The sequence below is a fragment of the Heteronotia binoei genome, chromosome 15 (assembly GCF_032191835.1).
Source record: "Heteronotia binoei isolate CCM8104 ecotype False Entrance Well chromosome 15, APGP_CSIRO_Hbin_v1, whole genome shotgun sequence".
Lineage (NCBI taxonomy): Eukaryota > Metazoa > Chordata > Lepidosauria > Squamata > Gekkonidae > Heteronotia > Heteronotia binoei.
The window spans coordinates 63704790-63717570 of NC_083237.1; the positions used below are offsets into that span (position 1 = coordinate 63704790).

The 12781-nt window shown below is 50.5% G+C and overlaps 1 protein-coding gene across 1 annotated transcript in view; it reads right to left on the bottom strand.

The window, feature by feature from the left end:
- The window catches only part of LOC132584206 (mitogen-activated protein kinase kinase kinase 14-like), a 57162-nt gene that overhangs the window by 19950 nt on the left and 24431 nt on the right, over positions 1-12781 (bottom strand). Inside the window, exons 7-9 of the mRNA XM_060256020.1 lie at positions 8417-8546; positions 4140-4271; positions 2482-2586 (exon numbers count right to left, since the gene is read on the bottom strand). Of these exons, the coding sequence (XP_060112003.1) occupies positions 2482-2586; positions 4140-4271; positions 8417-8546 (367 nt within the window). The remainder of the gene's footprint in view (positions 1-2481; positions 2587-4139; positions 4272-8416; positions 8547-12781) is intronic.

Below are 12781 nucleotides of genomic sequence, written 5' to 3' on the forward strand. Positions count from 1 at the left end.
CTGGACTCCCTGAGCGGGATTGGAAGAAATCAGCACCCCAGCTCCCCTTGCACAAGACTGCCTGGCACCTCACGGCTGTGTATTTTATGCAGCTTGCAGGCTGCCTCGCCAGTGAAACCAACCTGCCTCCCCAGTCCTGCCTAGGGTCGGGTGGGCCTATTTTGAAGAGCTAAAAAAGAGGACAGCGATCGCTGTGACAAGTATCCTTGTCAGTTTGGTGTAGTGGCTGAGTGTGCAGACTCTTATCTGGGAGAACCGGGTTTGATTCCCCACTCCTCCACTTGCAGCTGCTGGAATGGCCTTGGGTCAGCCAGAGCTCTCTTATCTGGGAGATCCGGGTTGGATTCCCCACTCCTCCACTTGCAGCTGCTGGAATGGCCTTGGGTCAGCCAGAGCTCTCTTATCTGGGAGACCCGGGTTGGATTCCCCACTCCTCCACTTGCAGCTGCTGGAATGGCCTTGGGTCAGCCAGAGCTCTCTTATCTGGGAGATCCGGGTTGGATTCCCCACTCCTCCACTTGCAGCTGCTGGAATGGCCTTGGGTCAGCCAGAGCTCTCTTATCTGGGAGAACCGGGTTTGATTCCCCGCTCCTCCACTTGCAGCTGCTGGAATGGCCTTGGGTCAGCCAGAGCTCTCTTATCTGGGAGACCCGGGTTGGATTCCCCACTCCTCCACTTGCAGCTGCTGGAATGGCCTTGGGTCAGACAGAGCTCTCTTATCTGGGAGACCCGGGTTGGATTCCCCACTCCTCCACTTGCAGCTGCTGGGATGGCCTTGGGTCAGCCATAGCTTTTGTAGGAATTGTCCTTGAAAGGGCAGCTGCTGTGAGAGCCCTCTCAGCCCCACCCACCTCACAGGGTGTCTGTTGTGGGGGAGGAAGGGAAAGGAGATTGTGAGCCTCTGAGACTCTGAGATTCAGAGTGGAGGGTGGGATATAAATCCAATACCATCATCATCCTTTGAAATACTCCTCCCTATTTCAGCTGTGATGATTGCAGCTAACTAAGAATGTTCTTAACCTTCCAGTCCCAAAAGAGGTCATTTTTATATATTTTTTTTAAAAGCCCATATAGGACTAACACCCACACCCATAAAAAGGACCTGTCCTCTAAAAAGAGGACATCTGGTAATGTTACCCTAGGGTTACCTGTCAGGGCAACACCACAGAAACTGAGAATTCAGCTTCTTGGGAAGCTTGGCTCTCAAAGGGCCGAATTTTAAACACGTTTGTTAACAAGGCAGGAAGGAGGGATTTCTCCTAGACAGAACCAGCCCCCGGAGGGGGGGGCAGGTAATCTCTGTCCCGCTTCAGAGCAGCAGGTGGGCAGAATACTACACAGGTAGCTCCAAAATGGGGCAGAGGCAAATCCCCTTGGATTATTTTAGTTTAGGAAAGCGGAGTTGGGGCAACAGGAGTTCCCTCCCCCCTCATGCCACGGTGCCAAGCGGCACCAGACCCCCGTAGATTTGCAAACAGCCTTCCCTGCAGCTGCTCCTCGGCTATAGGGAAAGCTATTCAGCTCTCGTCATTCAAACCTCTTGCGTCGTTTGCCCCCACCCCAACCCAGTCCGGTGCCTAAGAGACTCAGACACATCAGGCAGCGGCCAGAGCACCGCTAGGCTTGCCTCTCCCACCCAGCGAGTGAAACCAAAATAAATTATGCCAAAGAAGTCCATTCGCATAACTTATACCAATCACCTAAAACAGACTGCTTGAGTGTGTCGAACTGGCTCCCAATAATATACCGAGTTCGGTACAAGGTGATGGTCATCACCTTTAAAGCCCTACATGGCCTGGGACCTGCCTACCTGAAGGACTGTCTCTCCCCCACATGTTCCCCAGAGAGTACTGAGATCGGGAACTCAAAATCTTCTCGCTATCCCTGGGCCAAAAGAAGCCCGCCTAAAATACACTAGGGACAGGGCCTTCTCTGTTATGGCCCCTGCATGGTGGAACCAGCTGCCGGAGGAGGTGAGGGCCCTGCGGGACCTTGCTCAGTTCCGCAGGGCCTGTAAGACGACCCTCTTCCGGCTAGCTTATACCTAGCTACACCTAACTGAGATGGGAAATTAAATGTAGCTTTACCAGATCCCTGCTATACATATTGTTGTACTGTTTAATGTTTTAAGGTTTTAAATGTTCTGAATGTTTTATATGTTTATATATTTAAATGCTAGTTTAATTTTATGAGCCGCCCTGAGCCACCTTCGTGGGAAAGGTGGGATATAAATCATAAATAAATTAAAAAAAATTAAAAAAAATTTAATTTAAGTTTGTTTGTTTGTTTCAAAAAGCATGGATTATACATGGGGCTTAGAATGCCTAAACATAATATGGACAATAAGGAGGCACAGGCAAGGGGGGGCGAGCTACCACCCCCCAAACTACTGGGCCTGGGTGCTTTAATGCGAGGAGGAGTCCAAACTTGGGTTTCAAGGGACGCATCTTCCGACGTTTGGAAGGATCTGTCGCTACTTACCGGTCACCACATACTTCCCAGTGCAGTCTGGCTGAAGGTGAGCCGCGTGGCCAAAATCACAGAGAACAGCGTGGCTTCTGTCGCTGGATAAGAGGACGTTGTCGGCTGGTAAGAAAAAGGTAAAAGGTAAAGGGTAGTCCCCGGTGCAAACAACAGTCCGTTTCCGACTCTGGGGTGACGTTGCTTTCACAATGTTTTCACGGCAGATTTTTTACGGGGTGGTTTGCCATTGCCTTCCCCAGTCATCTACGCTTTCCCCCTGGAAAAGAAAGGTCCCCTGTGCAAGCACCAGTCGTTTCCGACTCTGGGGTGACGTTATTTTCACAATGGTTTCACGGCAGACTTTTTACGGGGTGGTTTGCCATTGCCTTCCCCAGTCATCTACGCTTTCCCCCTGGAAAGGAAAGGTCCCCTGTGCAAGCACCAGTCGTTTCTGACTCTGGGGTGACGTTGCTTTCACAATGGTTTCACGGCAGACTTTTTACGGGGTGGTTTGCCATTGCCTTCCCCAGTCATCTACGCTTTCCCCCTGGAAAGGAAAGGTCCCCTGTGCAAGCACCAGTCGTTTCTGACTCTGGGGTGACGTTGCTTTCACAATGGTTTCACGGCAGACTTTTTACGGGGTGGTTTGCCATTGCCTTCCCCAGTCATCTACGCTTTCCCCCTGGAAAGGAAAGGTCCCCTGTGCAAGCACCAGTCGTTTCCGACTCTGGGGTGACGTCGCTTTCACAATGGTTTCACGGCAGACTTTTTACGGGGTGGTTTGCCATTGCCTTCCCCAGTCATCTACGCTTTCCCCCTGGAAAGGAAAGGTCCCCTGTGCAAGCACCAGTCGTTTCCGACTCTGGGGTGACGTCGCTTTCACAATGGTTTCACGGCAGACTTTTTACGGGGTGGTTTGCCATTGCCTTCCCCAGTCATCTACGCTTTCCCCCTGGAAAGGAAAGGTCCCCTGTGCAAGCACCAGTCGTTTCTGACTCTGGGGTGACGTTGCTTTCACAATGGTTTCACGGCAGACTTTTTACGGGGTGGTTTGCCATTGCCTTCCCCAGTCATCTACGCTTTCCCCCTGGAAAGGAAAGGTCCCCTGTGCAAGCACCAGTCGTTTCCGACTCTGGGGTGACGTTGCTTTCACAATGGTTTCACGGCAGACTTTTTACGGGGTGGTTTGCCATTGCCTTCCCCAGTCAGCTACACTTCCCCACCCCCCTCAACAAGCTGGGGACTCCTTTGACAGACCTCGGAAGGATGGAAGGCTGAGTCAACCTCAAATTGGCTACCTGAACCCAGCTTCTGCCAGAATCAAACTCAGGTCATGAGCAGAGAGCTTGGACTGCAGTACTGCAGCTTTACCACTCTGTGCCACGGGTAAGAAAAAGGACACAGCAGCAATTCAAGACTCAGGTAAGGTCACCATGACAAAGGCCTGACTCCTCAGTGAGGCTTTTCAGCTTGTTTCTGAACAATAATCTCTTCAGACTGCAAGGGCGGGAGCTCACCTGACAAAAATGTACCTCCGTGCCACCAACCCGTTCAGAGAATCAGCACATCAAATAGAAAAGTTAGGCTAGAATGAGGCTTAAGTGTTCACACGAGCTCATCTGTTCTGGCACAAACTCCCAGCCACCCCAGAAGGAGCTCGCAAGGGGCAGGCCTACCTTTCACGTCACCATGGAGAACGTTGCGGGAGTGAAGGTACGCCAAGCCTTCCAGCACCTGAGCCAGGTAATCCAGGGCTCTGTCCTCTGGCAAGGAACTGTGCTGCTTCAGCAGATGGCTGAGCGACCCACCTATGGGAAAGGACTCATCACGACCCGCTCAAGGCAGCGACATCGATACCAAAAGACCCCAAAACTCTGGCACCACCAGGGGGTCACTCCACAGATAAAGAGGTGCTCGAGCTCATCTGGACACCTCATTTGCACATGCCATCACCGAAAGGTGTACTACATTATATCAGCTCAGCATCTATCATAAAATGCTTCTTGAATTATAATTGCCATAAGAAAGCCAGTTTGGTGTAGAAGAAGAAGATGATATTGGATTTATATCCCGCCCTCCACTCCGAAGAGTCTCAGAGCGGCTCACAATCTCCTCTACCTTCCTCCCCCACAACAAACACCCTGTGAGGTGGGTGGGGCTGGAGAGGGCTCTCACAGCAGCTGCCCTTTCAAGGACAACTTCTGCCAGAGCTATGGCTGACCCAAGGCCATCCCAGCAGGTGCAAGTGGAGGAGTGGGGAATCAAACCCGGTTCTCCCAGATAAGAGTCCGCACACTTAACCACTACACCAAACTGGCTCTCCACTTTAACTGTAGTTAACCAAACTGTAGTGGTTAAGTGCGCGGACTCTTATCTGGGAGAACCGGATTTGATTCCCCACTCCTCCATTTGCACCTACTGGAATGGCCTTGAGGCAGCCATAGCTCTCACAAGAGTTGTCCTTGAAAGGGCAGCTGTTGTAAGAGTTCTCTCAGCCCTACCCACCTCACAGGGTGTCTGTTGTGGGGGGGGGGGGGAAGGCAAAGGAGATTGTGACTGCTCTGAGACTCTGAGATTCAGAGCAAAGGGTGGGATATCAATCCAATTTATTCTTCTTCTACTCCCATCATACTTTTTAAATCACTCTCTCCTATGTGGCCACAGTGGCATGCCTGCTTTATATGTTTGGGTTATTTTCCCATTTTTTTTTTGTGGGGGAAAATATGAGAAAGTTTGTCAAATCTTAAAGTTCCGCAAAATTCTCACAAGGAGTTAGAACAATGGAGCCCAGAAGAAAGGGGGGGGGGGGGTTGAGGAGGGGGAGGAATGAAAGAGCACCCTAAAATTTCAAGGCCCCAGAGCTCCACTCCTGTGAGCTCCTGCCCAAAAGGAAAAAATGGCAAACCACCAAGGAAAAAATGATACAAAGACACACACAAAGAGACGCCGAGGCTCCTAAATCTAAAGCATAACACCATCTAAACTGTCACAAAGGATCAAATGGCGAAATAGTGTAATAAACTGGAAGCCCATTTGGTCTCAATAGCCATAAAAGGTAATAAAAGGACATCTATTTCCTAGTTAGGTGGACAAGAACTAGGAAATACATGTCCTTTTGTTTTACTTAGACTTTCAGCAACAGCAATTAACAGGCACCTTTTATTACCTTTTATGGCTCTCCAGACCGAATGGCCTTCCAATTTATTAACACTATTTTGCCATCTGAGCCTAGCTTTGTATCAGTTTACACTCTTAACCCACCAACTACATGTATTTCAGCCCACTGTACCCCATCCCCTCGTCTGAAGAAGCGTGCATGCACACGAAAGCTGACATTCTGAATACAACTTTGTTGGTCTTAAAGCTACAACTTGACTCCTACTTCGTTCTACTGCTTCAGACCAACACGGCTGCCCTCTTGGATCCATCTAAACGGTTTATTAAAAAGAGATCTACAAACCTTTGTGCCTTGGCGAGGACCTCTAACGCCACTAGAAAGCAGGAAAAAGACCTTCCGCGGTCCTTCTACACAAACTGAGCTGAGGCACCTCTCTCCTCCCTTTCCAGCACTGCTGGTACTTTGCTGACAAGCTGCCCCTGCCTAAGTGCCTCTGCATCCCTTTTAGCCCAAGCCATTGGAGCTGGTGGGCGGGGGGGTGCCGGATTAAACCCTGTGGAGGCCCCTAGGCAGTCAAAATCTTGGAGGCCCCTTTGCAAATTATCTCAGAGTCTGAGCACCCATCCTGCTGCCCACGGCCCTCGCTGCTGTCTGCAGGCACCTTCTTAAAAGCCCCTTTGACAAAGCTGTGAGGGAAAGGCAGAGAGAGGCAAACTCGGCAACAACGCCAGCAGCAGCCGCACCAGGCAAGTCGGGCAAAGAGCGGCTCAGTTGCAGGCTGGGAGGGCTGCAAGCAGGGGGGTGGAAATGGGAGGAAAAGCCAGCCCCTAAAGGTGGGGGCCCATAGGCCAGTACCTACTTGGCCTGTTAATCCAGCCCTTATACAGCAGGCAGAGCACTGGTGGATGCTGGGAAGAAAGGAGGCAGTGGCAAGCACTCAGGACGGGCTGCCTAGAACAGAAAGGAGTGACGTGAAAGGTAAGATGAGCAAGCAGCAGCCGGGGGGGGGGGAGGGGCTTCTCTCAGCTCCAAGCTCCAGAAGAGGACAGGAGACCTTCTGTGGAGAAGCCCCACACTGAAAACACCAGTTGCACTCAGTGCAAACGCAGGAGGCAGCCAGGTGCCTTCCCCAGGTCTCGGGAGCTGGAGAGTGGGACAGGAGGATCCTCAACCTCTCCCCCCCCCCCCCAGGCTTTGGAAGCCTCTGCAGGTCAGTCTGGCAGTAAGAAGGCAGCGGAGCCCCCTCGTTGCTTTTAAGACAAAAGGCAACCTGGGAGACATTTCGGTTTTGCACCACTAAAAATCCCAAGCGCCCACCTTTGGCATGATCCTGGGCTTAGTGAGGCCTGCAGGCCCCAGAGAAGCCTGCCTAGGAGTTTCAAAAGAACCTACATTTCCCAGGATCCCTTCTGTCCCTCTGATTGGGTGGCAAGGTTTTTGGTGGGAAACTGGCCCAGAGAGAGGCGGGGCCTGGGAGCAGAAGATAAAAGGGCCAAAGCCAGGCAAGGGGTGTTCTTTTCCTAGGAGGCAGGGCTGAGGAAGAGCTGCTGCAAGGAAGAGACCCTCGCCCTGAGAGGAAGGGCGAGTAAGCCCAGGTCTGACTGAGACAGTCTAGAGACAGTAAGTCCAGATGCATTAGGGCATTTGTTTATTTCCCCTTCACCCCTTTTACTGTTTAATGCACCTTGTTTGTTATATTGCACTGAACATTCGTTTAAATAAACCTTTTTTCTGTTGTTGACTCTGCCTGCTCCTCACGCCTAATATTTGGCCTAAGCTAAAGGAGGCCCGAAGGGCTTGGGAAGGGGACTCTGGGCCTTTTCAAGGGGAACCCTTAACCCAGAGTGGTGGCAGCAATTGGTAAGATCCCCCTAAGTCGTGACAGGCTTCAATTTGGAACAGGGAAAAAAAAAGTCAAAAGCGAAGCACAGACGCTAACCTCGGGTTTCAGGAAAAAACAGAAGACGAATCCACTGACTAGAACAGCCGTCACATAAGAACATAAGAGAAGCCCTGTTGGATCAGGCCAGTGGCCCATCCAGTCCAACACTCTGTGTCACATAAGAACATAAGAGAAGCCATGTTGGATCAGGCCAGTGGCCCGTCCAGTCCAACACTCTGTGTCACATAAGAACATAAGAGAAGCCATGTTGGATCAGGCCAGTGGCCCATCCAGTCCAACACTCTGTGTCCCAGAAGAACATAAGAGAAGCCCTGTTGGATCAGGCCAAAAATTTTTATATACACACACACAAACATATATACACACAAATATACACACATATACAAATATACACACAGTGGCTAATAGCCACTGATGGACCTCTGCTCCATATTTTTATCTAACCCTCTCTTGAAGCTGCCTATCCTTGTAGCTGCCACCACCTCCTGTGGCAGTGAATTCCACATGTTAATCACCCTTTGGGTGAAGAAGTACTTCCTTTTATCCGTTTTAACCTGGCTGCTCAGTAATTTCATCGAATGCCCACGAGTTCTTGTATTGTGAGAAAGGGAGAAAAGTACTTCTTTCTCTACTTTCTCCATCCCATGCATTATCTTGTAAACCTCTCTCATGCCACCCCGCAGTCGATGTTTCTCCAAGCTAAAGAGCCCCAAGCGTTTCAACCTTTCTTCGTAGGGAAAGCGTTCCAGCCCTTTAAGTGTTCCAGCCCAGTCACATCAGAAGGACAACCGGCCTTCCAAGACAAGGCAGGACAGACCTTGCCTGGCTGTTTTTATTGGCCAGGGGTGACTTGAGCGTCGACTGATCCAAGCCACGCCAAGGTCGTGGGGCTAATTGAAGACCTCGGTTATTTGCCATCTTTAGTCACATACCTTCCATTAGTTCTGTGAAAATCGTCACCCACGAGCCTTCCTTCACTGCTCCATACACGGGGAGGATGTTGTCATGGGTGACTTTGGCGCATGTCGTCAACTCCTCTGCACGAAAGTCTTCAACTCGCACCTGTAGAAGCAAGAGCAAAGGCCGATGATTCGAGCATATACAGCACTCTTTGGCTTTAGCGGCTCTGACGTAGGACTGGCAAAAAAAAAAAGGACACGATGGCAACTCAAAACTCAGGTGACGTCATCGTGACGAAGGCCTGGCACCTCCTGACCACCCCTGGCTCGAAGGACGTCCATCTCACCTCGACCAGGGCTAGGGCTTTTTCAGCTCTGGCCCATGCCTGGTGGAATCTGCTCCCCCTTGAGATCCAGGCCCTACCTGAGCTACTGCCATTTCGTAGGGCCTGTAAGATGAAGTTTCTTGATTGAAGTTTTTGATTGAGGCATTGGGCGTCCTATTCCACCAACCGTCCCATCAGTCGGCCTCCCTTGTTGTGACGTCATTCTTTATAGCAGAGGTGGCCAAACTGTGGCTCTTTCACACATATTGTGTGGCTCTTGAAGCCCCCACCGCCCCATCAGCCAGCTTGGAGAAGGCATTTCGACTTTAAATCACTTCTACAAGTAGAGTTAGCCAGTGACTTAGACGAATGCATTTAAAGTTACAGTTGCTTTCTTGCCATCTCTCCCTCCCCCATCCTTCCTCTCTCCCTTTTTCCTTCCCGGCTCTCAAACAGCCGTTTTTTGCTCTATGTGGCTCTTACATTAAGCAAGTTTGGCCAGCCCTGCTTTATAGCCTTGTTGAGGTGCTGCATCTGATCTTAACATCATCATTTCTTCCTGGGCCAGAAAACCTGTACTTTGTGAAATGTGCCCTTTCCGCTGGTGATGCACCTTGTTTTGTTTTATCGTTCTGCTGTTTTGGTTTTACTGTATTGTGTTAAATTTGACTTGTTGATTATTATTGTCTAATTTATGTTGTGATCCGCCCTGAGCCTGTTATGGGAAAAGGCGGAATAGAAGTTCACTAAATCAATAAATAAAACAACGGCACAATAACCCTTTCCGTGTGGCCCACGGAGACAAGAGTCTTGTGGGTGGGTAGAGAAGCCAAGCTCTTTCATGCTGAGAAGCTCAGAGGGAAACTAATGGGCAGAGAAGCTAATCAAAGTAGATGAGAAAGAAATCCCAGGGGGATGGCAGGGTCCAGAGGCTGGATGAAAAGCTCGGTGGAAAAGGCAACTAAAGAAGTGGCCAGTGGAGAGCCAGTTTGGTGTAGTGGTTAAGTGTGCGGACTCTTATCTGGGAGAACCGGGTTTGATTCCCCACTCCTCCACTTGCACCTGCTAGCATGGCCTTGGGTCAGCCATAGCTCTGGCAGAGGTTGTCCTTGAAAGGGCAGCTGCTGTGAGAGCCCTCTCCAGCCCCACCCACCTCACAGGGTGTCTGTTGTGGGGGAGGAAGGTAAAGGAGATTGTGAGCCGCTCTGAGACTCTTCGGAGTGGAGGGTGGGATATAAATCCAATATCTTCATCTACCTCACAGGGTGTCTGTTGTGGGCGAGGAAGGTAAAGGAGATTGTGAGCCGCTCTGAGACTCTTCGGAGTGGAGGGCGGGATATAAATCCAATATCTTCATTTACCTCACAGGGTGTCTCTTGTGGGGGAGGAAGGTAAAGGAGATTGTGAGCCGCTCTGAGACTCTTCGGAGTGGAGGGCGGGATATAAATCCAATATCTTCATCTACCTCACAGGGTGTCTGTTGTGGGGGAGGAAGGGAAAGGAGATTGTGAGCCGCTCTGAGACTCTTCGGAGTGGAGGGCGGGATATAAATCCAATATCTTCATCTACCTCACAGGGTGTCTGTTGTGGGCGAGGAAGGTAAAGGAGATTGTGAGCCGCTCTGAGACTCTTCGGAGTGGAGGGCGGGATATAAATCCAATATCTTCATCTACCTCACAGGGTGTCTCTTGTGGGGGAGGAAGGTAAAGGAGATTGTGAGCCGCTCTGAGACTCTTCGGAGTGGAGGGCGGGATATAAATCCAATATCTTCATCTACCTCACAGGGTGTCTGTTGTGGGGGAGGAAGGTAAAGGAGATTGTGAGCCCCTCTTCGGAGTGGAGGGCGGGATATAAATCCAATATCTTCATCTACCTGACAGGGCGTCTGTTGTGGGGGAGGAAGGGAAAGGAGATTGTGAGCCGCTCTGAGACTCTTCGGAGTGGAGGGCGGGATATAAATCCAATATCTTCATCTACCTCACAGGGTGTCTGTTGTGGGCGAGGAAGGTAAAGGAGATTGTGAGCCGCTCTGAGACTCTTCGGAGTGGAGGGCGGGATATAAATCCAATATCTTCATCTACCTCACAGGGTGTCTGTTGTGGGGGAGGAAGGTAAAGGAGATTGTGAGCCCCTCTTCGGAGTGGAGGGCGGGATATAAATCCAATATCTTCATCTACCTGACAGGGCGTCTGTTGTGGGGGAGGAAGGGAAAGGAGATTGTGAGCCGCTCTGAGACTCTTCGGAGTGGAGGGCGGGATATAAATCCAATATCTTCATCTACCTCACAGGGTGTCTGTTGTGGGGGAGGAAGGTAAAGGAGATTGTGAGTCTCTCTGAGACTCTTCGGAGTGGAGGGTGGGATATAAATCCAATATCTTCATCTACCTCACAGGGTGTCTGTTGTGGGGGAGGAAGGGAAAGGAGATTGTGAGCCGCTCTGAGACTCTTCGGAGTGGAGGGTGGGATATAAATCCAATATCTTCATCTACCTGACAGGGCGTCTGTTGTGGGGGAGGAAGGGAAAGGAGATTGTGAGCCGCTCTGAGACTCTTCGGAGTGGAGGGCGGGATATAAATCCAATATCTTCATCTACCTCACAGGGTGTCTGTTGTGGGGGAGGAAGGGAAAGGAGATTGTGAGTCTCTCTGAGACTCTTCGGAGTGGAGGGTGGGATATAAATCCAATATCTTCATCTACCTCACAGGGTGTCTGTTGTGGGGGAGGAAGGTAAAGGAGATTGTGAGTCTCTCTGAGACTCTTCGGAGTGGAGGGCGGGATATAAATCCAATATCTTCATCTACCTCACAGGGTGTCTGTTGTGGGGGAGGAAGGGAAAGGAGATTGTGAGCCGCTCTGAGACTCTTCGGAGTGGAGGGTGGGATATAAATCCAATATCTTCATCTACCTCACAGGGCGTCTGTTGTGGGGGAGGAAGGGAAAGGAGATTGTGAGCCGCTCTGAGACTCTTCGGAGTGGAGGGCGGGATATAAATCCAATATCTTCATCTACCTCACAGGGTGTCTGTTGTGGGCGAGGAAGGTAAAGGAGATTGTGAGCCGCTCTGAGACTCTTTGGAGTGGAGGGTGGGATATAAATCCAGTATCTTCATCTACCTCACAGGGTGTCTGTTGTGGGGGAGGAAGGGAAAGGAGATTGTGAGCCGCTCTGAGACTCTTCGGAGTGGAGGGCGGGATATAAATCCAGTATCTTCATCTACCTCACAGGGTGTCTGTTGTGGGGGAGGAAGGGAAAGGAGATTGTGAGCCGCTCTGAGACTCTTCGGAGTGGAGGGCGGGATATAAATCCAGTATCTTCATCTACCTCACAGGGTGTCTGTTGTGGGGGAGGAAGGGAAAGGAGATTGTGAGCCGCTCTGAGACTCTTCGGAGTGGAGGGCGGGATATAAATCCAATATCTTCTCTTCTTCAGTGGAAAGAGACTGCTAAAAATGCCCACGCGTCAAGCAGAAGACTGAATGGGAAGAAAAGTGTGCTGGCAAAGCCAAGAAGCCAGCTGAGAACGAAAGCTGCAAACAGGAAACTGGGATCTGCCATAATGGTGGGTAGCAGCGTTCTTTCTAAGCTGAGCAAGCTCATTGTTTTTTAGCCTCCAGCTCACACATTTTTGTCTCAGCTGAGGAAGGATGACCCCAGAGCACCCTAATTTAGGCAGCAGCTCACAACTTTAATGCCAGGAGCTCACAAAGTAGAATTTTTGCTCACAAGACTCTGCAGCTTAGCGGGAACCTTGGTGGGTAGTGGTCTTAAAAAGAACCACAACTGAGCTGCCTTGGTGAACCTGACTGGGCAGAAAGGATGGCAACAGGCCTTTTAAAGAAATATTACAGAAAGGGAAATGAGCTGTGGGCAGGCAAAGGGAACTCTGGAAGACAAAAAAGGAGCTTGGAAGACCAAACCCAGAAAGCAGAGAGGGAATCTGGTTTCAAGAGACCAATCTGACATCTTCTTGCAGGTCTTCAAGTAAATAAAAATGTGGTGGTGGTAGTGGTGGTGGAGGAGAAATTGGATTTATACCCTACCCTTCACTCTGAATCTCAGAGTCTCAGCAATTC